Source organism: Danio rerio, chromosome 9 (genome assembly GCF_049306965.1).
Source record: "Danio rerio strain Tuebingen ecotype United States chromosome 9, GRCz12tu, whole genome shotgun sequence".
Taxonomy (NCBI): Eukaryota; Metazoa; Chordata; class Actinopteri; order Cypriniformes; family Danionidae; genus Danio; species Danio rerio.
This window is the reverse complement of record NC_133184.1, coordinates 56,350,001-56,377,500: the sequence shown is the minus strand read 5'-3', so window position 1 is coordinate 56,377,500 and position 27,500 is coordinate 56,350,001. Positions and strand designations below refer to the sequence as shown.

The 27,500-nt window shown below is 36.4% G+C and overlaps 1 protein-coding gene and 1 long non-coding RNA gene across 11 annotated transcripts in view; one reads left to right on the top strand and one right to left on the bottom strand.

The window, feature by feature from the left end:
• Positions 1-18,335, bottom strand: part of LOC141376238 (uncharacterized) — an 86,992-nt gene extending 68,657 nt beyond the window's left edge. Inside the window, exon 1 of the long non-coding RNA XR_012385712.1 lies at positions 18,162-18,335. This is a non-coding gene — a long non-coding RNA (uncharacterized lncRNA). The remainder of the gene's footprint in view (positions 1-18,161) is intronic.
• Positions 1-27,500, top strand: part of mid1 (midline 1) — a 144,531-nt gene that overhangs the window by 60,543 nt on the left and 56,488 nt on the right. For 8 of the 10 annotated variants that reach the window (XR_012385703.1, XR_012385701.1, XM_073913317.1 and 5 more), the window contains exon 2: positions 23,153-23,865. Coding sequence is in view for 8 of the 10 variants with exons in the window: in XM_073913317.1 (XP_073769418.1) it covers positions 23,206-23,865 (660 nt within the window). In the remaining 2 variants the exon portion in view is untranslated. Of the gene's footprint in view, positions 1-6,561; positions 6,776-23,152; positions 23,866-27,500 lie in introns of those variants that run through there. The other 2 variants (XM_009305010.5, XM_073913318.1) reach the window with 1 other exon arrangement.

The following is a 27,500-nucleotide window of genomic DNA, read 5'->3' as shown; positions in this document are numbered from 1 at the left end:
TACTGTAGTTCTTGTTACCATAGCAACTATAGAATCACCACAACAGATCAATTACTGTAGTTCTTGTTACCATAGCAACTATAGAATCACCACAACAGATCAATTACTGTATTTCTTGTTACCATAGCAACTATAGAATCACCACAACAGATCAATTACTGTATTTCTTGTTACCATAGCAACTGTTGAATCACCATAACGGATCAATTACTGTAGTTCGTATTACCATAGCAGCTATAGAATCACCACAACAGATCAATTACTGTATTTCTTGTTACCATAGCAACTGTTGAATCACCACAACAGATCAATTACTGTAGTTATTGTTACCATAGCAACTATAGAATCACCACAACAGATCAATTACTGTAGTTCTTGTTACCATAGCAACTATAGAATCACCACAACAGATCAATTACTGTAGTTCTTGTTACCATAGCAACTGTTTAATCACCACAACAGATCAATTACTGTAGTTTTTGTTACCATAGCAACTATAGAATCACCACAACTGATCCATTACTGTAGTTCTTGTTACCATAGCAACTATAGAATCACCACAACAGATCAATTACTGTATTTCTTGTTACCATAGCAACTGTTGAATCACCACAACAGATCAATTACTGTAGTTCTTGTTACCATAGCAACTATAGAATCACCACAACAGATCAATTACTGTAGTTTTTGTTACCATAGCAACTATAGAATCACCACAACTGATCCATTACTGTAGTTCTTGTTACCATAGCAACTATAGAATCACCACAACGGATCAATTACTGTATTTCTTGTTACCATAGCAACTGTTGACTTACCACAACGGATCAATTACTGTAGTTCGTATTACCATAGCAACTATAGAATCACCACAACAGATCAATTACTGTATTTCTTGTTACCATAGCAACTGTTGAATCACCACAACAGATCAATTACTGTAGTTCTTGTTACCATAGCAACTATAGAATCACCACAACAGATCAATTACTCTATTTCTTGTTACCATAGCAACTGTTGAATCACCACAACAGATCAATTACTGTAGTTCTTGTTACCATAGCAACTATAGAATCACCACAACAGATCAATTACTCTATTTCTTGTTACCATAGCAACTGTTGAATCACCACAACAGATCAATTACTGTAGTTCTTGTTACCATAGCAACTATAGAATCACCACAACAGATCAATTACTCTATTTCTTGTTACCATAGCAACTGTTGAATCACCACAATAGATCAATTACTGTAGCTCTTGTGTTGCCATAGCAGCTATAGAATCACCACAAGAGATCAGTTAAGGGGATCACACACCAGATGCGCCGCAACACAGCGCGCACATGACAGTTAAAAGTTTCGCACATCAGACGCGCACATTTGCATGCTATTTAAAATGAAACTAATAGGAAAATGACAGAAATAGGAACAGCGTCCTCTCGTGGCTGGGTGCTGCGGATAGCTGCTAAGTGCTAACTTGCGGCGCCGGTGTGTGTACCGTGATAGAAACTTGTGTTTAGAATTCTAAAATGCAATGGCGATGTGGGGCGCTACGCAGCGGGTCGCTCAGCGATGCATCTGGTGTGTGACCCCCTTTACTGTGGTTTTTGTTACCCTAGCAACTGTAGAATCACCACAGGAGATTAAATCAAGTACTTTACTAAAGCATTCACCAACAAATGGTTTTAAATATTATAATAAAAACAGTATAATACAATTTACTATAGCAGTGGTTCTCAAACGTATTTTATCAAGTACCACCTCAGAAAAAAAAGTACCACCCTATGAGCAGTATTGAAATAGAGAGAAATATTAAAAATATTATTGTCAGGTCAGCCACTTTAAACATTATACATTGTTTGAACATTAACCCTGTACTGTGCTTGTATGGAGAAAAAAGCTAAAAATGTCAACATTTAAATTAAAATGTGCTTTTAAAAGTTAAAATGATGGGTTACTGTTCTTAAAAAGTAAAAAAAAAAGAAACACCTGTATTTAAATGTAAAGTATCAACACCTGGAAGCATAGCTTATATGTCTTCATATTCATATATAAATCATTTTTAAATATATGTAGCATGTACATATGACACATTTGATTCCTCCGTGCGTACCACTAGAAGTAAGCTGCGTACCACCAATGGTACACGTACCACAGTTTGAGAACCACTGTACTATAGTGAGTAATTCCATGCAAATGTCAAACTTGCCATTAAAAAAAGTAGGTTTTCGACAAAATAGCAAAACTATTTCTGTGTTTTTTGAGTACGTTTGTGTTTTACAGTGCTTTAAAAATACTCAAAAATGTCTGTCAATGTTTTCAAACTATTCTTTTTAATTTATCAAAGTCACACAAGTGGCAATTTCACATCTGTCACATCCATAACGAAGCTTTTTCCTCAAATGCAAAAATGTAAAATACAATTAATTCAATCATGTTTGTTTCATAGTGAGCCAACTCTTATCCTTTTGATTATTATCGTTTCTTTTGGTTTTTGCAGGTTAATTCACAGAGTTTTTGCGAAGTATGCTGTGTATACTGTAAACTCACAGACTTTTTTTGTCACATCCATAATGCATGTTTATTTTCCTCAATTAAAACATAATAAATGTTTACAGACGGATATTTTTTCTGCTACCACAACTCTAGTTGTTTTGAAAAATATAGAGAGATGCAGTGGCGCAGTAGGTAGTGCTGTCACCTCACAGCAAGAAGGTCGCTGGTTCGAGCCTCGGCTGGGTCAGTTGGCATTTCTGTGTGGAGTTTGCATGTTCTCCCTTCATTCGCGTGGGTTTCCTCCAGGTGCTCCAGTTTCCCCCACAGTCCAAACACCTGCAGTACAGGTGAACAGGGGCGCAACTGCACATTTACTGATGGGTATGCGGCTTCAACTTTTGCGCACCCCCGTTCAATCAAACTAAATGTTATAACAGGCACGTGATAAAATGTGGACAATATTTCCATCAATAAATGAAAGATATTTTTTCATAAAGATATCAATATGCTTAAAAAAAACTGTTTCGCAGTTCAGAACACAACTGAAATAGTATGAAGTAGTAAAAGGTATAATTACATTAAGCATGTTAAGTCGCAAAGAAATGCATCTCATCCCACCCCAAATTTCTTCTCAATTTAATTTTCCCTCACTAAATGATTATAGCACCTTGACTTGCCTTGCTTTTGGACTTTTTGTACTACATTTGTCAAAACAAAATGATAGACATGGGAGTCCTAAAGGGCAAAAGAACATTACAATAACTTCTCACATGCATACTGTGAGAAGTGTAAGGTCTGTCTTTGCAAGAACAATTGACTGAAACTGCTAAAAGTTAAATAAAAAAGACTGTCAAATGTTTAGTGTAAAGAACAAACAAAAACAAACAAATGTTCTATTTAATTAAAATGTTATAACTTAGTTTTTAGCTAAAATTAAAATAGTTTTGAGCTAAGAAGTTACCAAAAGGCCTGATGAATCAATATGATACATAATAAATTCATAAAAACATGTATATGGTATGAAAAATGGGGGGGGGAGGGGTGGAATGATTTAAAAAAAAAATACAATATTATACGCGTATAAAATGCTATATATATTTTATATATATATTATTTGAAACTTTTAATATGGATAATTTCAAAAATAGTTTTGGCACAATTGTGTGACCCGCCCCATACCCCCCCCCCCCCCCCCCCCCCCCCCCGATAATCTGCATACCCCCTTTTTGCGCCACTGCAGGTGAATTGTGTGGGCTAAAATTGTCTGTAGTGAATGAGTGTGTGTGTGTGTGTTTCCCAGAGATGAGTTGCGGCTGGAAGGGCATCCGCTTAAATCCCCATTCTGATGCTCACTTTGAACTGCAGCAAATCATCTTGACATTGTCAACATGCCTAAATGCATTGAGTTGCTGCCAAGTGATCGGCTGGTCATAAATTTGCAATAACAAGCAGTTGGACAGGTGTACCTAATAAAATGGCCGGTTAGATTCACTACTACAGATTTATGTGCATGGAAGTGAAGGCATTTGTTTGCTCAGCATCACTGTGTTACATGGATGAAGTCATTATTTATATTATACTACAATATACCAAAGTTTACTGTAGTAAAAACTAAACTTATTCATCAGCAAAGAGCTGTAAATAGCCTACTACAATATAATACTCCTGATTCAGACACACTATAATTACTATAGTATTTTTTTTAATGTGCATGGAAGTGATGGCATGTGTTTGCTCGGGATCATCGTGTTTCTCTGATGAACGGATGATGTCATCATATAAATATTTATGAACTGTAAATGGGCCGAGGCGAGAGGGAGCTGTTTGGGGCTTGTCCTGTTGTGTCGATTCCCTAGCGAGGGCTCTCAGGCACACAGGCAGCATTGTTGTGAGCCGATTCAGTGTTCAGATAGACACTGACTGTCTGTCGTCTCTCTTTCCAGGCCGGTTCTCTAGGTGGAGTCGCTTTTCCTGGCATTATCGGCCAGCTTTTCCTGTTGTGCGAACTTTACCAACAGCGTCTCTCCGTCCGAGTCTCTCTCTCTGTGTTTATTAGCGATGTCCGAGATTCGTTCGTTCGAGTCGGTTCCTTTCGCGAGCCTTTACACTGAAGCGCTCTGTGTAAATGATTCATTCGCGAGTCGATTGAATCATTTAGGGAGCGATTCTTAAGTCAGCTACTGTAACTTCTGACCAATTTGAGGGATGTAAACAAAAACAATGCTCCTAATGTATTTCCAGTTTGATAAACAATGTTATGTTAGTTGTTTTAATGTTAAGTTAGGATTGAATTGCCTCTCAGGGGTCACCACAGCGGAATGTACTGCCAACTTATCCAGCAAATGTTTTATGCAGCAGATGTCCTTCCAGCTGCAACCCATCACTGGGAAACACCCATACATGAGTAAATTATGACAAGGAAAAAAATAAATTGACACAGGAGAAATAAAAACATTTTATACACAAGAAAAAAGTTGTATTTTGTAAATTAAAATATTTAGTTTTTGCTTGGGTTGTCTATTGTCAACCCAAAAAATCTGACTCAAATTATCCTTATTTCTAAAAAAAAAAAAAAAAAAAAAAAAAAAAAAAAAAATATATATATATATATACAATGGATAGGCATATGCACTCACCGGCCACTTTATTAGGTACACCTGTCCAACTGTTCATTAACCAATGGCAGCAATCATATGGCAGCAACTCAATGCATTTAGTCATGTAGACATGGTCAAGAGGATCTGCTGCAGTTCAAAGCGAGCATCAGAATGGTGAAGAAAGGGGATTTAAGTGACTTTGAACGTGGCATGGTTGTTGGTGCCAGATGGGCTGGTCTGAGTATTTCAGAAACTGCTGATCTACTGGGATTTTCACGCAAAACCATCTCTAGGGTTTATAGAGAATAGTCTTTAAAAAAGGAAATATCCAGTGAGCGGCAGTTCTGCTGCCGCAAATGCTGCCAGAGGTCAGAGGAGAATGGCCAGACTGGTTCCAGCTGATAGAAAGCCAACAGTAACTCAAAAAAGCACTCGTTACAACCGAGCTCTGCAGAAGAGCATCTCTGAACACACAACACGGCCAACCTTCAGGCGGATGGGCTACAGCAGCAGAAGAGCACACCGGGTGCCGCTCCTGTCAGCTAAGAACAGGAAACTGAGGCTACAATTCACACAGGCTCACCAAAACTGGACAATAGAAGATTGGAGAAACGTTGCCTGCTCTGATAAATCTCCATTTCTGCTGCCACATTCGGATGGTCAGGTCAGAATTGGTGGTGTAATGGTGTGGGGGAGATTTTTTTGACACACTTTGGGCTCATTAGTATCAATTGAGCATCGTGTCAACACCACAGCCTACCTGAGTATTGTTACTGACCATGTCCATCCCTTTATGAGCACAGTGTCTCCATCTTCTGATGGCTACTTTAAGCAGGATAACACACCATGTCATAAAGCGTGAATCATCTCAGACTGGTTTCTTGAACATGACGATGAGTTCCCTGTACTCAAATGACCTCCACAGTCACCAGAGCTCAATCCAATAGAGCACCTTTGGGATGTGGTGGAACGGAAGATCGGCATCATGGTTGTGCAGCCGACAAATCTGCAGTCACAGCATGATGCTATCATGTCAATATGGAGCAAAATCTCTGAGAAATATTTCCAGTAGCCTGTTGAATCTATGCCAAGAAGGATTAAGGCAGTTCAGAAGGCAAAAGGGGTCCAACCTGGTACTAGTAAGGTGTACCTAATAAAATGGCCAGTAAGTGTAAGTACAAAAAAAAAGTTATAAATCTCATCACTGTTACATTTAAAAATAATACACTAAAATTAGTTAATTAGTCCTAATTAAAATTAAAGTAAAATAATTAAAAATAAAAATCTGATACAATCAGTAGCATTTGCACATCTGTGCTCATATTTATATGGATATTCAAAATTTCGTGTTGTTAAAAATATCAAGGGTCACGTGACAACCCAAAAAAAGGAATCACTGACTTGAATTGAACCGCTCGAAAGAACCGACTCTCGGAAATGGGTCGGACTTCCCATCTGTATCGCCGTATGTGTGTCTGTGAGTGTGTTTGCGTGCGCGCGCGTGTGTGTGTGTGTGTGTCCGCGCTGGCCGTGACTTTGGATTATCGTGTTATGGGTGACTGCACCATCTGCGGGTCCTGCTCTCAACAAGAGCTTTTTTCCAGACTAAAACACGCTTTCTGAAATCCGCACACAAGTTCTGGAAATGGCTGTGAAGCGAGGAGCGACGCGAAATCCATCGGTGGGTCAAACACAACTGCGTACAGTAACGTGTGTGTGTGTGTGTGTGTGTGTGTGTGTGTGTCAGACTGTATGTCTTTCAATGGTTACATGTACCTGTCTCCATATTTGATGCCGCATGCTGTGTGGGGGCGCGCGTGTTTGTGTGTGTGTGTGTTTTAAACGGGCTTTATGAAGTGTTATTAGTTTAAAATGGTTTTATATTGGAGTGTGTTATGTTTTTAGTATTAAACGAGCTTTATATGGAGTGTGTGTTATTAGTTTTAGTTTTTCAAATGCATTTATATGGAGTGTTAATATTAGGTTTAAATTGGTTTATATGGAGTGTGTATTATTACTATTATTAATATTAGGTTTATATGGAGTGTGTATTATTATTATTATTATTATTATTATTAGGTTTAAATGGGTTTATATGGAGTGTGTGTTATTATTATTATTATTATTATTATTATTATTATTATTATTGTTGTTGTTTAAATGGGTTTATATGAAGTGTGTGTTATTAGTTTTAGTTTTAAAATGGCTTTATACGAAGTGTTTGCTATTATTATTGGGCTTTATAGGAAGTGTGTTATCATTTAGTTTTAAACAGGCTTTAAATGGAGTGTGTTATTATTTAGTTTTAAATAGCTTTTATAGAGTGTATGTTGTTATTTTTAGTTTTAAAATGCCTTTAGGTGTTTTATTATTTTTTTATTATTAGTTTTAATTGGGCTTTATAGGGAGTGTGTTATTATTATTTAGCTTTAAGCATGCAGGCTTTATAAGCATGTGTTATTATATAGCTTTAAACAGGCTTTATATGGAGTGTGATTTATTATTTTTTTGTTTAAAATGGCTAAACATGGAGTGTGGTGTTGTTGTTTTATTCTTAAAAAGACTTTATATGTAGTGTTATTTTTTTTTGTTTTAACATGGAGCGTGTTTATTATTCTTTAGATTTTCAAATGCCTTTATATGGAGTGTGTGCTTTTTTGTTTTAAATGGGCTTAATATGGAATGTGTTTATTATTATTATTATTATTATTATTATTAATATTATTATTTTAAAATGGCTTTATATCAAGTGTGTTATTATTATTATTATTATTATTATTATTATTAATATGATTATTATTAATATTATTATTTTAAAATGGCTTTATATCAAGTGTGTTATTATTATTATTATTATTATTATTATTATTATTATTATTATTATTATTATTATTATTATCATGTTTAAATGGCTTTATATGGAGTGTGTGTTTTTTTAGTTTTAAAATGGCTTTATATGGTGCGTTATTAATATTATTATTATTATTATTATTTGTTTAAAATAGCTTTATATGAAATGTGTGTTAAAATTATTGGTTTTAAACAGGCTTTATATGGAGTGTGTTATTATTATTTAGTTTTAAATGGCTTTTTTTGGAGTGTATGTTATTATTTTTAGTTTTAAAATGCCATTAGGTGTGTTATTATTATTATTATTATTATTATTATTATTAATAATAATATTATTAGCTTTAAAATGGCTTCATATGAACTGTTTGTTGTTATTAGTTTTAATTAGGCTTTATATGGAGTGTGTTATTATTTAACTTTAAGCCGGCTTTATATGGAGTCTGATTATTATTTTTTTAGTTTTAAAATTTAGTGTGTGCTTTTTTGTTTTAAATGGGCTTAATATGGAGTGTGTTTATTATTATTATTATTATTATTATTATTATTATTATGTTTAAATGGCTTTATATGGAGTGTGTGTTATTATTATTAGTTTTAAATGGGCTTTATATGGAGTGTGTGTTTATTATTTAGCTTGAAGCGGGCTTAATGTGGAATGTTATTATTATTATTAGTTTTGAATGGGCTTTATATGTGTCTTTATGGTGTTAAACTTTGATTGTGAAGTCTTTATTACTGCTATTTTCTGTGGTTTGCTGATCTGAAGGAGTTTTTAGTTAAATATTAATTAATTCATCCTGAAGCTTAGTCATTTCTGCTTTAACCCTTTCAGATTTAGTTTTCTGACTGGGTAGTTTTCACGTTTTATAAGTCTTCGTGGAAATGTGGCATTTCTGTCAGTCTTTATTGTGTTAAACTGCGATTGTGTCTTATTTAGTCTTGATAAAGTCTTTATTACTGTTATTCTTTGTTTTGAGTTTGCTGATCTGAAGGAATTTTACCAGTTTCATCCTGAAGCCTAATATACTTTAATATCCTGATTGAGTGGTTTTTACATTATGGACATTAACACTTGATGGTTTATTCATATTATGGATGCATTTAGTCTAAAAAGCTTGCAACTAAACAAAAGTATATCGAATATTTTCGTTTTATTATTCTCAAGCTTTAATATTATTTATTATATTGAAGTTTTAATGACCTTATTATTGTTTTTAAATGTAAAAACAAATGTGAAATTAGGGTCATGGTTTTTACACAGCGTTTAAATAATCAAAACATTCTGTTAAAGTCAAATTTGCATTATTTTGATGATTGTGTGTTGACAAAGAGAGATGCTCAGATGGAAGTGTTTGGTCCCTAATCCTCAAGCTTTCATTGTTATCATGTGTTGAGTTCTATTGATGTCTCTTAAAGAGACAGTGCACCCAAACAATTAATATAGGCTTTTTAATATTCACTTTTTTGCGTAAACATCCCTTTAACTGTGTAATTATTCTCAAAAGTCATATTTTATTGTGTAAATGCATTTAATAACTTCTAAGTGTCACGTTTTGCGTGATCAAAACAGGAAACAAAAAGGTGCTGATCCAAGTGCAGATTTATTTACAGTGCATCAACATAAAACAAGGTGTTCAAAGTACAAAGTAACAAATAAACGACAAAACCAAACTAAATCAGAGACGAAGCTCAGGAATAACAAACTCAAACAACTAAACTTAACTAGAAAACAGACGAGACAAATAAAACACGAACTAGACTGAGGCAAAATACAAGAACAAGATCAGAATAACAAACTCGGAATACTAGACTTACTGGAATAACTGGAACAAGAAAGACAACGACGCGACAACAAACAGTGGTGGAGTGATGGAATATATAGTCCAGATAATCAACAGAAACGGAGACAGCTGTGAATAGAATCACTGTATGTGTTCCGGTGTATGCGCGAGGTATGTATGGAGTTGTAGTCTTTTTGGGACGCTGTAGTCCATTCTGACTCCATTGCGCCCTCAGGTGGTCACGGACAGTTGTGACACTAAGAAGAGATTTTTGCTAATTAATTACAAAGTCATTTTTCACATGCACAGATTCATCCTTTCATTTTCCACAGCGGAATGAACCACCAACTTTTCCAGCATATGTTTTACACGGCGGATGCCCTTCCAGCTGCAACCAAATTCTAGGAAACACCCATACACACTCATTCACACACGCACTCATAGACTAAGCCCAATTTAGTTCATCAATTCTCCTATAGCACATGTGTTTGGACTGTGGGGTAAACCAGAGCACCCGGAGGAAACCCACATCAACACGGGGAGAACATGCAAACTCCACACAGAAATGACAACTGACCCAGGCGGGACTCGAGCCAGCATCCTTCTTGCTGTGTGGCCACCGTGCTAACCACTGAGTGGTCGTGCCACCCAAATTAGCAGTACTTTCATGAACATTTTAATACTTTAAAGTGATATACAGTACACTACCTGGCAAATGTCTTGTCGCCTATCCAAGTTTTAGGAACAGCAAATAATAAGTTGACTTCTAGTTGATCATTTGGTATCAGAAGTGTCTTATATGAAAGGGAAAGGTCCCTAGATGGCGCTTATATGAGGACAATAAAATCTGATCATGCCTTGATTATTGATGATTTGATTAGGACAGTAAGCTCTGACTCTGCTTAAAGTCTCAACACTGAACAGAAATAATGTCCAGTATAGAATATAAAGTCCTGCTGCAGTGGAGACAGAATGAATATTGTGTCTGACTCCATCATGAGCTTGGAGAACTGCATCCATACATCTCTGACATGACTCAAATCACTGATTAATAAAGTCATCTGGAATGAAGAAGAAAGCCTTCAGCAGGACTCCCAGAGTTCATCAAGAGTCTTTGTGTTCATCTTCAACGCCTCCTCCTTCATCTTAGTCCAGACATGCTCAATAATGTTCATGTCTGGTGACTGGGCTGGCCAATCCTGGAGCAGCTTGACCTTCTCTGCTTTCAGGAGCTTTGATGTGGAGGCTGAAGTATGAGAAGGAGCGCTATCCTGCTGGAGAATTGTCCCTCTCCTGTGGTTTGTAGTGTAATGGGCAGCACAAATGTCTTGATACCTCAGGCTGTTGATGTTGATCATCCACTCTGCAGATCTCTCGCACGCCCCCATACTGAATGAACCCCAAACCATGATTTCTCCTTCACCAAACTTGACTGATATCTGTGAGAATCTTGGTTCATGCTGGTTCCAGTAGGTCTTCTGCAGTATTGGTGATGATAGATGCAGATCAACAGATGATTCAGCAGAGAAATCCACCTTCTGACACTTTTACACATCATCAACTAGAAGTCCAGATATTATTGTTTGCTATTAAGACTGGGATCCTTGTCAAGACTTGTCAGGCAGTGTATTGTCTGGGTTGGTGTTTTATATTACGCTACAAAATCTTTGTAATAAACTCCCAGTGCATTTTCTGTTTGGATATGGAAAATTTGGAGATTCAGCTAAACTATCCAACATTATTTTTATAAAATAGCAAAATATTATTATTAATATTATATGAATTTCTTTTCCCGATCAGCTACAGAACAAAAATAATTTAGTTGTTATAAATAGGTGAAAACTAAATTTAAGCCAATATTTTCTCAATATAATTCAATATAATTAAATAATTCAAGCGTAATTAAAAATTAGCATTTTCTGCCAACATAAATCCCAATATTAAAGTTTTTATTGTGAAAATATTAAATCAAGGTCATATTTTTATGTTAACAGAGCTTGATTTGAGTTTAATGACCTCCTGACATTTATTTTTAATACTTTATAGACTCAAAGATTAGTTAAAGATCATTGTTTCATGCAGTCATGCAGTGCTTGACTGTTTCTGTGCACATTTTGACAGATATTATGTTTACCATGTTATAAAACATGCAGAAGGTTGTAAAAAATAATGATGCGAAGCCTTACAGGTGATTTTTCTTATTAATTTGAATATTCAGCTAAGTTATCCACTATAATTTTTTTAATTAAATCAAACAACCAAAAATATCATTATATCTGTTTTCATTTAGTTACAGAACAAACCACTTCTGTTCAATTACTTGCTTAATCTAATTTACACTTTAAGCTCAATACTAGTATCTTGTAAAATATTATGTACCGTTATCATGGCAAAGATGAAAATAAATGAGTTATTAAAACAATTGTGTTATTATTTTATTATATAAAAAACTGCATTTTTAATCCTTTTTTCAGTCAATTAAGCTAAAATGATCAATATAATAATTCCCTATTGAATCTTATGTAGAAGCTTAATTAAAAATGGCCATTTTCTGTTTACATAAATGCCAATACTGAGGTTTTTTATTGTGAAAATACTAAATCAGGGTCCTATTTGTATGTAAACAGAGCTTCATTTGTGTTAAATGACTTCCTGGCATTTATTATTAGTACTTTATAGACTCGAAGACTCATTAAAAATCATTTAGTCTCAGAGACTCTCAGTGGCCAACTGTTTCTGTTCACATTTTTCCAGATATTGTTAATATTATTTAATAAATCATGCAAAACGATGAAAAAAATTATTCATTTTGTAATATAAAATTTTTAGAATTATTAATAAATATTTGGATTTATTTACGCGGCGTCTTAACATATGAAAATTACATTAATTTTGGATATTCAGGTAAATTTTTCACCATTATTATTATTATGAAAAAACGTAAAATATTTTAGGCACCTTAAGAATAGTTTTTTTCTATTGGCTACAAAACAAAATAAATCAGTTATTATAAATGGTTTATTAAATTTAGGTGTTAAAAATGTTAAATTATCATTTAACTTTTAAGGATCAAATATTCCCTTATTGAAGTTTATGTTAAAGTCATAATTCAAGCGAAATAAAAAATGAGCGTTTTCTGTCCACATAAATCCCATTATTGAGGTTTTTATTGTGAAAATATTAAATCAGGGTCATATTTTGATGTAAACGATGCTTCATTTGTGTTTAATGACCTCCTGATATTTATTATTAATACTTTATCGAGTTTCTTCATTGTTATTTAGACTTAAAGGCTTAACGTTTAATAATGGGATTTATGTGATTTACTCATAATAATTGGATTTAATGTTAGAACAAATATTTTCCCTATTGAAGTTTGTGTTAAAGTAAAATAATTTAAGCCTAATTAAGTACGAGTCGTTATTAAGATTTTGTATTGTGAAAATATTAAATGAGGGTCATATTTGGATGTAAACAGAGCCTCTTTTGTGTTTAATGACCTCCTGGCATTTTTTATTAATACTTTATAGACTCAAAGAATCATTAAAAATCATTGTTTACAGCGGCCGACAGTTTCTGTGCACATTTTTACAGATATTATGTTTACCATTTTATAAAACATGCAAAAGTTGAAAAAATAAATGATGCAAAGCCTTTACAGGTGATTTTTCATATTAATTTGAATATTCAGCTAAATTATCCACTATTATTTTTCAGTAAAAACAAACACACACAAAAATATCATTATAATTGTTTTCATTTAGTTACAGAACAAACCACTTCTGCTCAATTACTTGCTTAATCTAATTGACACTTTATGGTACAAATATTATGTAGTGTCATCTTGGCAAAGACAAAAGAGATGAGTTAAGACATTTGTGTTATAATTTATTATACAAAAACAATATTTAACTTATTTTTTCTGTCATTTAAAATAAAATGATCAAATAATAATTCTCTATTGAAGTTTATGTTGAAGCTAAATTAAAAACGAGCATTTTCTGTTTACATAAATCCCATTATTAAGGCTTTTATTGTGAAAATATAAAATTAAGGTCATAGTTGTATGTAAACAGAGCTTCATTTGGGTTTAATGACCTCCTGGCATTTATTAATAATACTTTATGCGTTAGATTCAAAGGCTTAACGTTTAATAATGGGATTTAGGTGATTTAATATTAATATTGGGATTTAATATGTTAGAACAAATAATAAATTATTTCCCTTATTAAAGTTTATGTTAAAGTAATTCGAGGTTAATTAAATATGAGCCGTTATTGAGGATTTTATTGTGAAAATATAAAATCAGGCTCATATTTTTATGTAAACAAAGCTTCATTTGTGTTTAATGACCTCCTGACATTTATTATTAATACTTTCTAGAGTTTTTTAGTGTGCTTTAGACTACGAGACTCATTAAAAATAGCGGCCGACAGTTTCTGTGCACATTTTTACAGATATTATGTTTACCATTTTATAAAACATGCAAAAGTTGAAAAAATAAATGATGCAAAGCCTTTACAGGTGATTTTTCCTATTAATTTGAATATTCAGCTAAATTATCCACTATTATTTTTCAGTAAAAACAAACACACACAAAAATATCATTATAATTGTTTTCATTTAGTTACAGAACAAACCACTTCTGTTCAATTACTTGCTTAATCTAATTTACACTTTATGGTACAAATATTATGTAGCGTCATCTTGGCAAAGACAAAAGAAATGAGTTAAGACATTTGTGTTATAATTTATTATATAAAAACAATATTTAACTTATTTTTTTTCTGTCATTTAAAATAAAATGATCAAATAATAATTCTCTATTGAAGTTTATGTTGAAGCTAAATTAAAAACGAGCATTTTCTGTTTACATAAATCCCATTATTAAGGCTTTTATTGTGAAAATATAAAATTAAGGTCATAGTTGTATGTAAACAGAGCTTCATTTGGGTTTAATGACCTCCTGGCATTTATTAATAATACTTTATGCGTTAGATTCAAAGGCTTAACGTTTAATAATGGGATTAATGTGATTTAATATTAATATTGGGATTTAATATGTTAGAACAAATAATAAATTATTTCCCTTATTAAAGTTTATGTTAAAGTAATTCGAGATGAATTAAATATGAGCCGTTATTAAGGTTTTTATTGTGAAAATATTAAATCATATTTTTATGTAAACTGCATTTGTGTTTGATGACCTCCTGGCATTTATTATTAATACTTTATCGAGTGTTTTAGACTCAAAGTTTAATAATAGGATTTTAGTGATTTATTAATAATGGCAGAATTGGATTTAATATGTTAGCACAAATGCTTGAATATTTTCTCTATTAAAGTTTAGGCTGTAAAATAATTCGAGGTTAATTAAATATGAGCCGTTATTGAGGATTTTATTGTGAAAATATAAAATCAGGCTCATATTTTTATGTAAACAGAGCTTCGTTTGTGTTTAATGACCTCCTGACATTTATTATTAATACTTTATCGAGTTTTTTTAGTGTGCTTTAGACTACGAGACTCATTAAAAATCAGCGGCCGACAGTTTCTGTGCACATTTTTACAGATATTGTATTAACTTTGAACAATTGGGCCTTTGTTTGGCGATGGCTTTGAGACGCGGTGGTTCAGTCATTGTGCCCACAGTAATTACTGCATCTACACACACACACACACACACTTGCAGGCCATTGTGGAGTAATGAGCTTTAGCTTCATTCACACTTAATGAGTGCATGATGAGAGCTGACGGATTCATCGTGATGGGTGAGAGTCTGTGCGTTTACATCTGTCAGAAACAAAGCCTGAGTGTGTTTGCAGCGGTCAGACGCTGTATATTCTGCTCCACTGAGCTGCGGTTAGTGCTAAAACTTTTATTAAACAATCAGAGGTGTGTTCATCTTTTCTGTTTTAGTTTAAAGGCAGGATATTATGCAAAAATGACTTTCATAAGGTGTGTAAACCCAGTTGTGTGTCAGCAGTGTGTGAATATCTCCAGCTTCTGGTGAACATGAATTAACAGTATGTGTTATAATCAGACTTGATAAAAACACTTTGACTGGCATTAATTGTCATCAGACAGGTAAAGCCCCGCCCACTAGTGCCCATCTCTCCCTCATTAGCATAAACAGCAGGCCTGAGTGAGAAGCAGCCGTCTGTCCATTAGCCATTAGAGTGTTTGAGCTGCTGAAGATGATGTCAGCATAGACTAAGAGGATTATAGATGTGGAGATTTAAGATGAACAGCGACAGGAGCGACATAGACTGATACAAGCACACACACACACCTGACCAGCACTGACAACACTAGTGCTGTTTTACATCTGCCACTATGCTGACACACAGGCATTTGTAGCTCCGCCCTGTTTTAAAAAGAGCACAATGTCATTTGAATTTAAAGCGACAGTCACCAAAATGCCACAATTAGGATCAATTAATTAAGATCAACATTAATAATATAACACTGTAAAAAGCAGTTGCTTCACCTGAAAAATCCTAGAACTGTGCATTTCATAAATGATCTTTTATAAATATGTACATTGTTCATTTACTTAAAGTGAGTAAACCTGTTGGTTTAAAAATTATGAAGTCAAGTCCACTAATTGATTTTCAAGTGTATTTAGGAAAATGTATTTACTCTAGTAGTCATCGTAGAAGTAGTCGTTTGGGATGCAGCAATACAGTTAGCCCATGGTTTAATACATACCTCGGTTTTTTTAAAAACTGTTTTCGGTTCGGTTCTCATGGCTTGACACGTGTTTTTTGTTTTTATTCTATAGGCAATAGGAACAGCGAGAGGTTAAGGAGAAAAAAATAAAAGAGATTTATTGCAATACTCATTTTGTTTTACTTTAAAGCCAAGAAAAGTACAGTAGTTCCTAGAGTATTGTGTAAAATAATGAACACTGAAATCTCACAGCTGCTGCTGCATGCACAAACTGAGAACACATGAAATCCTCCACTTTGAAAATAGACACACATGTGAAGTTAATAAAGGTAAATTGGCCATTTCAAATAAACATATTTGTACTTCAGTAAACCTAAATAAACATCTTCATTATCTCGGTGCTGAAAAATGTGAGACTGTCGTCTGTAATGCGGCTCGAGTGCTTTTATAAGATGACAGAAGCCCACATCTCCAATCACCGAAAACGGCTGCAAATCTTCAGCAGTAAACACCCGCACTGCCTTTGTTATTTTACGTGTCTCTCGGCACCAGTTGGGTTTGTTTGCTTGACAGATTCAGCGAGGGATTGTTGCTGTTTGGAGGACTTTATTACCTTCTCTGCTGTCCTGCCGTCAGACAGTGATATTGCTGGGTGATGCGCTGCAGATGTGCAGTCATGGTTATACGTGTAAATCAATGCTTGCACAGTTATTTTTTTTATTCACCATTTTTTCTTTTATTGTCATTATGCTTACCGGCAAAACCAAATTGTCCTCACACCACAGATTTGAAAGACGCCGGCGCTTCCTCGTACTGTTGCCTCACTTCACCGGTGCTTCCTTGTGCTGTTGCCTCAGCCTCACTTCACCGCCGCTCGCCATGTTAAAGTGTGGAATGATGGTCAAGCGCTCCATGACTTTAGAGCACAGTGATTGGATATTTACTCGCGGGGAGGAGTTTCCTCATCTCAGCTCATGGACTTACAGGCACACACAGTCAATTCGGGGAGATATAAAACACACATAAAATATTTAAACACAAAACCGAGAAAACCACAATTCACAAGCGCATATTGAACCGTGGAGGTCGTACCGAACAGTGAGAAATAAAACAACCTTGATATCAGTCATCATTCATTTTCTTTTCAGCTTAGTCCCTTTATTAATCTGGGGTCGCGACTCCGGAATGAACTGCCAACTTATCCACATACCTGTCAACATTGGGATGAGAAAATAAGGGATATGCCCACCATAATAAGGGATCCCCCCCCCGGAATACGTCCCGGCGGGTACGTACGACTGCAGTTTTGTTTTTGCGAATCCGCGAGAGGCCGCTGTTGTGCGCTTTTTCGCATCTCAAACGCCTCTCGCGAGTGCAGTTCGCGCCCGCGCTGTTCTCGCGTGAACCCACCAGAGGCCGCTGTCCCGAAATCAACAGTTTAGCTTATTAAAATTAACAGCTATTATAATGAAATACAATCAAGCTATCAAATCTAATTAGCCGTTTCTCCACTGTATAACTCACACATTCTGATTAAAGAGCAACGAATGAATCTCTCATTTAATAAGATTTTATTATTACATTAAATAAGAGGTGCCACTTTAAAAATGCACACATCTAATGTTATAATGAAAGCATTCGACTGCTTTCCGTACATTTTATGCTCATTTAAGACGAAATTAGTTGTGATTGGAAAAACAAAACACCAAGATCGACATCCTTATATGTTATTATTATTAATTATGTGTGTATGTCTGTTTAAACCAATGACTGTAAAAAATATGGACGACGCGACAGCCCCTTTTCCCATTGAACGCCTTGAGGGCAAAACGCCTGCTTGACGGGCACAAACTGTCGCAAAAGACTGCTGAAATTGGAGCCTTGACATGGGCAGTAGGACTGTCTGATGGAGCCAGAGGAGGAGCCGCGAAAATGAGCAGAGTCGAGCTTCCAATCAAACGCTTTATGTAAAATCAACCACGCCCCCCGAACTTCTCAGCATGCGTTTGCTGTCATATCAACACAAATGGATGTAATAACGTTAACAAATATGAGGGTTTTATATATTCAATCGCGCCAGCTCCAGGCCGCAGCGCTTAACCTACTCGCGGCGTCGCGGGCTGATTCCGGCTCGCATGCGGCAGCGCCGGCTCGCTCGGCCGCCGCATCTGGCTCGATTGACTCGGGCTGGAATCGGGCAGTGAGTCCAGGTATCCGGAATAAGTTAGGTCCAGCAGAGGTAGTCAGTCTGAGCTCTGAGGGGTAAGTCTCCGGCTGGAATCTAGCCGGAACTGGCCCGAGTGTATTTTGCTATCTGGGTGGCTAGGCGTGTATCAGCAAACTAATAAAGCCCGAAAAAAGCCCTGACCTTAGAGAATAAACAGTGTTCCACCAGATCATGTATGTCAGAAACTATAGTTTACTGCTGAACTCATTTTGTCATGGTAAAATAACACAGAAATCGAATAACAACACTTCAGTCTCCTGCCGAAGCTCAGACGCGCTGCTTTGAGAAACTGTCAATCACAACTGTCAATCACGATGACACGCCCAGCATTAAATTACTGCTAAAAACAAACTGTTCACAAAAATGAAGATCTGCACCTATTTCAGCACAATAACCAGTGCCTTAATCCACCAGAACCATCTTTCGGGACAGTTTATTGCAAGTGTAATTAATTTTTTTATTTGGGCTCAAGTCTCCTTCATTAAAACGGAGGAGGCGGGCTTTATGACTTGTACTGCAGCCAGCCCCCAGGGGGCGATCTAACGGCCGAGACCTTCACTCAAACGCAGGCTTGCGGCACACTTGGTTTAAACACGCACCCAAAAGCCCAGACTTTCTCTCCTCTTCAAATCACGAGTACAGAATCCGTTTGGGAAACAGCGTCTGTTTATCACTATGGAGCGCGTCAGCTGACAGTCACGCACCATTGTTTTGAGGATTGTATAGGATGGGCGACGGCAAGTCTAATCAAAAGGAAATGAAATTGTGCCGTTTTGAATATTTATAAGAGTTTTCATTCCTAAACAAAGCCAAAGCACAGAAGACTCACGTTTTAGAGTATGGGGCGACCCCTGGTGGTTCGGCAGTATAGGTTGCGTATAGGGAGGCTCGGCTGTTCAGAGAAAGACTGAAAATATGGGAGAAATACGGGAAAAGACCTTTACGGGATGATAGGGGGATAGAACAGTAAAATACGAGAGAATCCCGGAAAAAAACGGGAGGGTTGACAGGTATGCTTATCCAGCATATGTTTTACACAGCGGATGCCCTTCCAGCTGCAACCCATCACTGGGAAACACCCACACACTCATTCACACACATACACTACAGACAATTTGGCTTACCCAATTTCCCTATAGCGCATGTGTTTGGACTTGTGGGGGAAACCGGAGCACCCGGAGGAAACCCACGCGAACAGAGGGAGAACATACAAACTCCATGCAGACAACGCCAACTGACCCAGCCGAGACTCGAACCAGCGACCTTCTTGCTGTGAGGCGACAGCGCGACTCACTGTACCACCCACCTTAATATCTGTGAGTTTTAAAAACAAGTCCACCATTTCTCTTATAAACTGACCCTCAGAGCTGAATTTTGGTCAGTCTTGAGTTGTTATATTTGCACAGAGAGTTTAAGCAACCAAAATATGATGCAGAAATGTTTCTGTAAGCGCATGCATCTTAAAATGTGCTTTAAATCAGGCTCAACCCGAAATCCTGAGGTTTCTGTGAAGCCAAAATCTGCTGTGGGCGGTGACACTAAAACACCCACTGTGGTCAATGCAGACTTTGGGATGTGAGCACAGTTTGAGTCATTGTTCAGATCTGTTTATAGACGCTGGAGAGATTTGGATGAGTTTGCTGAGGTCTTTTACTCTGGAAATATGGAGAAGCGGCTGTGATAAAGAGGTCATACTTTTGTTTTTTTCTTTCCTGCAGCTTATGATTATGAAATATAAATGAATCATGAAAGCTTAGAGTGGTTTCTGAAGTGAAACGCACCACTGTTCTAAAATCAAGGTTGGTAGAGCCAGTCTTTTGTGTTCGCCAAAGCTACAAAATACAGCAAGACAATTTGATATATAATAACAACTTAAAGTAGCGGCTTTATATATGAATATATAATAAAATGTCATTTATTTCAGTGATATGAAGCTTATTTTTTTAGCATAATTTTTACAGCCTTCAGTGTCACATGATCCTTCAGAAATCATGATAATTTGAGGATTTGATGCTTAGTTAGTACTAATAATATTATTAATATTATTAATATTAAAGCAGTTGTTTTGCTTTGTGGTTATCTTGGTTTTCCTGCAATATTAAAGTTTCACAATGTAATTTTTTTTTTTGCGTTGTTGTTTTAAAACTTGTAGTTTTTTTTTTTTTTTTTTTTTGTAGATTAAATATTTATTGTTCTGATCATTCAATAATTATATATTTTTATTTTGTTTTGTATAAAAAATATTGTGCATTTAATAAATACACTGTAAAAAGTGATTTGTTGACTTAAAAAGCGAGTAAATTATTAAATAAACTGTGAATAATTATAAAAATGAACACATAAGTTACAGCAGTTTTACTCACTTTTATAAAGTAACGTATCCACTTGATCAGCTTAACCTAAAAATGCTCAAACTAAAATCATTTATTGAATTAAAATAAACTTTTAGCAGTTACTTGTCATAAAATATTCATCAACAAGCTGATGAAAACATTATTTGAATAACTTTAATTCATTACCTGGTGTTAAGTTTATTATTTTAGTTAATTTTTTTTATAACGAAACCATATAGTTATGCTTCAGTCTACTTATAAAAAATGCAATACTTTTGAACCTTATTTGAAATGAAGGTATGGTGTTAATTTTATGCATGCGTGTGTGTGTGTGTGTGTTTGTTTGTTTGTTTGTTTAATTGTTTGTTTGTTTAATTATTATTATTCTGTGAGGTTTTATATTTTTTCAAATATTTCACAGGGAATTTTTTACAATATATTATGTAATACAGATAGAGAAGATGGATACAGACGGATTTATAGACAGATAGAGAGATAGGAAGATGGATGGATGGATGGATGGATGGATGGATGGATGGATGGATGGATGGATAGATAGATAGATAGATAGATAGATAGATAGATAGATAGATAGATAGATAGATAGATAGATAGATAGATAGATAGCCGAACGGATAGATAGATAGATAGATAGATAGATAGATAGATAGATAGATAGATAGATAGATAGATAGATAGATAGATAGATAGATAGATAGATAGATAGATAGATAGATAGATAGATAGATGGACGGATAGATGGACGGATAGATAGACAGACAGACAGACAGACAGACAGACAGATAGATAGATAGATAGATAGATAGATAGATAGATAGATAGATAGATAGATAGATAGATAGATAGATAGATAGATAGATAGATAGATAGATAGATAGATAGATAAATGGACGGATAGATAGATAGACAGACAGACAGACAGATAGATAGACAGATAGATAGACAGATAGATAGACAGATAGATAGATAGATAGATAGATAGATAGATAGATAGATAGATAGATAGATAGATAGATAGATAGATAGATGGATAGACGGATAGACGGATAGATAGATAGATAGATAGATAGATAGATAGATAGATAGACAGACAGACAGACAGACAGACAGACAGACAGACAGACAGACAGACAGACAGACAGATAGATAGATAGATAGATAGATAGATAGATAGATAGATAGATAGATAGATAGATAGATAGATAGATAGATAGATAGATAGATAGATAGATGGACGGACAGACAGACGGACGGACGGATGGATGGATGGACGGACAGACGGATAGATAGATAGACAGACAGACAGACAGACAGACAGACAGATGGATGGATGGATAGATGGAAAGATAGGCAAACAGACAGATAGATAGAAAGATGGGTACATAGATGGATATATGAACAGATAGATAGACAGACAGAAGGACTGATGGACAGACAGAAAGACGGACAGACGAACAGATAGATGGATAGATAGACACACACACAGACAGATGGATACATAAACATAGAGACAGACAAATAGACAGACAGATTAATGGATGGACGGACGGACGGATAGACAGATGGATGGATAAATATACAGACAGATGGACAGACAGACAGTCGAACAGTAGATACGCAAGACATTTCTCAGTTTTTTAGTTTCAGCGCCGAGTGGTATTGCGGTCTGTAGACCTGTCGCAATAAATCACTTTTTAAATAACCGCAAGCTTAAAAAGGTTCAATGCATGTGGTCAGTTTCCACTCCAGGACATGTAAAGTGTACTAAACTGACCTCCTGTGTGTCCTGCAGACGGCTGAACAGCTTCACAGACGTCCCCCTCGCTCCACTAAAGATAGATAAAGAGATAGACAGACATACAGACAGACATATACATAGACAGAGAGACTGATACTTGCCATGGACAGATGGATACATAGATGGTTAGACAGATAAATAGATAGACATACAGACAGACAGATAGACATACAGACGGACAGATAAATAGATAGATAATTCAGACAGACAAGACAAGACATGTATTTATTTATTTTTTCAATATCAGTATTTAATGGTATTGCGGTCTGTAGGCCTGTCATAATAAAAAAAAATATATGTATATCTGGAAGCTTAAAATTGATCTGTGCATATGGTCAGTTTTCATAACTGAAATGACCTCTTGTGTGTCCCGCAGACGGCTGAACAGCTTCCCTGGGTTTCGCAGACGTCCCCCTCGCTCCACTGAAGATGGACACACTGGAGTCTGAGTTGACTTGCCCAATCTGTCTGGAGCTGTTCGAGGATCCGCTTCTGCTGCCCTGCGCCCACAGCCTGTGCTTCCACTGCGCCCACCGCATCCTGACATCCCACTGCGCAGCCTTCGACGAGTCCAGCAAACCCCCCTCCGCCTTCCAGTGTCCCACCTGCCGCTATGTCATCACGCTGGACCAGCAGGGTCTAGACGGCCTGAAACGCAACGTCACTCTACAAAACATCATCGAGCGCTTCCAGAAGGCCTCTCTGAGCGGGCCGAACTCTCCGACTGAGACACGTAAACAGATTTCTCCGTCCGCCATGAGTTCTGCATGCGAGGCCGTACAGTGTCAGTTCTGCGAGCAGGATCCGCCGCAGGAGGCGGTCAAGACTTGCGTCACTTGCGAGGTGTCGTATTGTCAGGAGTGTCTTCGGGCGACGCACCCTAATAAGAAGCCGTTTACAGGACACAGACTGACAGAGCCAGTCCCGGATGCAAGACTTAGAGGACTCGCCTGTCCCGAACATGGAGAGGAGAAGGTCAACATGTACTGCATCACAGACGAACAGCTCATTTGTTCGCTGTGTAAACTCGTAGGACATCATCGTGAACACCAGGTGGCGTCGCTGGGGGAGCGATACGACAAGCTGAAGGTGAGAAATGATGGCTTGATTGATAATTTTGTGGGGTGGGATGATGGGCGAAATAATATCGTGAATTTAGGGGTGAAAGTTCTAGGGTTGTTGTTAGGAATGCATTGCAATCGCAAAGACAGCAAGCCTCCTCCGCGTCGCCCCCTGTGGTTGCAAATAACAGTACAAGGGTGAGCACATCAAGTTTGAAAGCCTCAGCATCTCGCGACTGTACTTTAAAAACTGATGGTTGAGTTTAGGGTTGGGGAAGGTGTAGACGTTAATAACTATGATGGTTTGGTTTACATATAAGGAAGGTGTAGACATTAATGACTGTGAAGGTTGGGTTAAGGATAGGGTCGTGTAGACGTTAATAACTATGATGGTTTGGTTTAGATTTGAGGAAGGTCTAGACATTAATGACTGTGATGGTTGGGTTTAGGTGTGGAGTAGGTGTAGACGTTAATAACTATGATGGTTTGGTTTAGATTTGAGGAAGGTGTAGACATTATTGACTGTGATGGTTGGGTTAAGGATAGGGTCGGTGTAGACGTTAATAACTATGATGGTTTGGTTTACATATAAGGAAGGTGTAGACATTAATGACTGTGATGGTTGAGTTTAGGGTTGGGGAAGGTGTAGACGTTAATAACTATGATGGTTTGGTTTAGATTTGAGGAAGGTGTAGACATTAATGACTGTGATGGTTTGGTTAAGGATAGGGTCGGTGTAGACGTTAATAACTATGATGGTTTGGTTTAGATTTGAGGAAGGTGTAGACATTAATGACTGTGATGGTTTGGTTAAGGATAGGGTCGGTGTAGACGTTAATAACTATGATGGTTTGGTTTAGATTTGAGGAAGGTGTAGACATTAATGACTGTGATGGTTTGGTTAAGGATAGGGTCGGTGTAGACGTTAATAACTATGATGGTTTGGTTTAGATTTGAGGAAGGTGTAGACATTAATGACTGTGATGGTTTGGTTAAGGATAGGGTCGGTGTAGACGTTAATAACTATGATGGTTTGCTTTAGATTTGAGGAAGGTGTAGACATTAATGACTGTGATGGTTTGGTTAAGGATAGGGTCGGTGTAGACGTTAATAACTATGATGGTTTGGTTTAGATTTGAGGAAGGTGTAGACATTAATGACTGTGATGGTTGGGTTAAGGATAGGGTCGGTGTAGACGTTAATAACTATGATGGTTTGGTTTAGATTTGAGGAAGGTGTAGACATTAATGACTGTGATGGTTTGGTTAAGGATAGGGTCGGTGTAGACGTTAATAACTATGATGGTTTGGTTTAGATTTGAGGAAGGTGTAGACATTAATGACTGTGATGGTTTGGTTAAGGATAGGGTCGGTGTAGACGTTAATAACTATGATGGTTTGGTTTAGATTTGAGGAAGGTGTAGACATTAATGACTGTGATGGTTTGGTTAAGGATAGGGTCGGTGTAGACGTTAATAACTATGATGGTTTGGTTTAGATTTGAGGAAGGTGTAGACATTAATGACTGTGATGGTTTGGTTAAGGATAGGGTCGGTGTAGACGTTAATAACTATGATGGTTTGCTTTAGATTTGAGGAAGGTGTAGACATTAATGACTGTGATGGTTTGGTTAAGGATAGGGTCGGTGTAGACGTTAATAACTATGATGGTTTGGTTTAGATTTGAGGAAGGTGTAGACATTAATGACTGTGATGGTTTGGTTAAGGATAGGGTCGGTGTAGACGTTAATAACTATGATGGTTTGGTTTAGATTTGAGGAAGGTGTAGACATTAATGACTGTGATGGTTTGGTTAAGGATAGGGTCGGTGTAGACGTTAATAACTATGATGGTTTGGTTTAGATTTGAGGAAGGTGTAGACATTAATGACTGTGATGGTTGGGTTAAGGATAGGGTCGGTGTAGACGTTAATAACTATGATGGTTTGCTTTAGATTTGAGGAAGGTGTAGACATTAATGACTGTGATGGTTTGGTTAAGGATAGGGTCGGTGTAGACGTTAATAACTATGATGGTTTGGTTTAGATTTGAGGAAGGTGTAGACATTAATGACTGTGATGGTTTGGTTAAGGATAGGGTCGGTGTAGACGTTAATAACTATGATGGTTTGGTTTAGATTTGAGGAAGGTGTAGACATTAATGACTGTGATGGTTGGGTTAAGGATAGGGTCGGTGTAGACGTTAATAACTATGATGGTTTGCTTTAGATTTGAGGAAGGTGTAGACATTAATGACTGTGATGGTTGGGTTTAGATGTGGAGTAGGTGTAGACGTTAATACCTTATGTACAGCGCCATCCAGGCCCGGATTGGCTAATCAGGAGAACTGGGAGAATTCCAGGTGGGAGTAGCTGCTTGAACTGTCAGCAGTTGCACTTTTTTCATTAATTTGTTTATTTGACCATAACCTCGCTCTTTTTATTCATTATTTTGCCGCAGCTTCGCTCTTTTTATTTATTTTCTCGCAGCCCTGTGAGCAAAATGCAGCCCGCAGATTAATATTGATCATCATTAACCTGCAGGCTGCACCCCATTCCACCCCAAACAGCGGCACCTTAGTGAATGTTAATTAATATTAATAAATATTACACCTGCTCAATGAAAATCAGATGATTGACTACATTAATGAATCTGACATAACTTGATCACAAATCTAAAAATGTGAGAAAAAGAGTAGGGTTAAAAAAAGAGTAGACATCAAAAGCAGCAGATAACAGTAGAATGCTTAACAGCGCCATCGTGGTCTTGTGGTTAGCACGTTACGTTTCGACGCCACCGATCCGAGTTCGAACCTCACCAGAGTATAATATAATTTTTTTCATTTTCAGTGTTAAGACATAAAATACTGTTTGGGTTACTTATGTAGGGGTACATATATTATTATTTTGTGTGACGACCGTTACAAAGGACTGGATATCTATAAAAATTAATGCTCTCATATTTATGAAAAACATTTGAAGCTCTAAAGCAGCAGTCCTTGAAAAAGACGTGAAAGTGTCATTTGAAACTGAATTGGAAATAACGTTATTTTAATATAGTCAGTCGTCGACTGAATTGGGCCGGTGTAAGGCTTGAAACTCCAGAGCTAAAAAGGAGTCCCACTCCGGCCTTGCGCCATCTTGCAGGCAGCATAGTTTTGACACGTGGGTCTCCATAACTTCAAGTTACACTTCTAATGTTCTACTAGTTACGCCTCTACATGTTATGACACTGTCTTGCAGTCCACAGACGCCCTTTACTCAAAAATTGTGTGCCTAGTTGCTGTGACTGTACTAAATTTCAGAATAAAAATGACAAATTTAGGGATAAATTTGGCACCCAAAAGATCTACTGTTGGGTTAGGGTTGAATTGAAATATCCAGAGTGGCACAATGTAGCCTTCTGTTGTCGACTCGTAATTTTGGCTTTTTCTCTTTTGGCTAAAATCCAAGAATGCCATATAAAATTAGCAAATTTAGGGATAAAAGTTGCATCCAAAATTATAAAGGGTTGGCTTAGGAATGCACAGAAATGAAAAATTGGCCAGAGCGGCACGGCGTTGCATTATTTTCAACTCTTTGTTTCAGCTGTTTTTCTCTTTTGGCCAAAAACCAAGAATGGCAAATTTGACATAATTTTTGGAGGCTAAAAATTGAGTAACACCAAC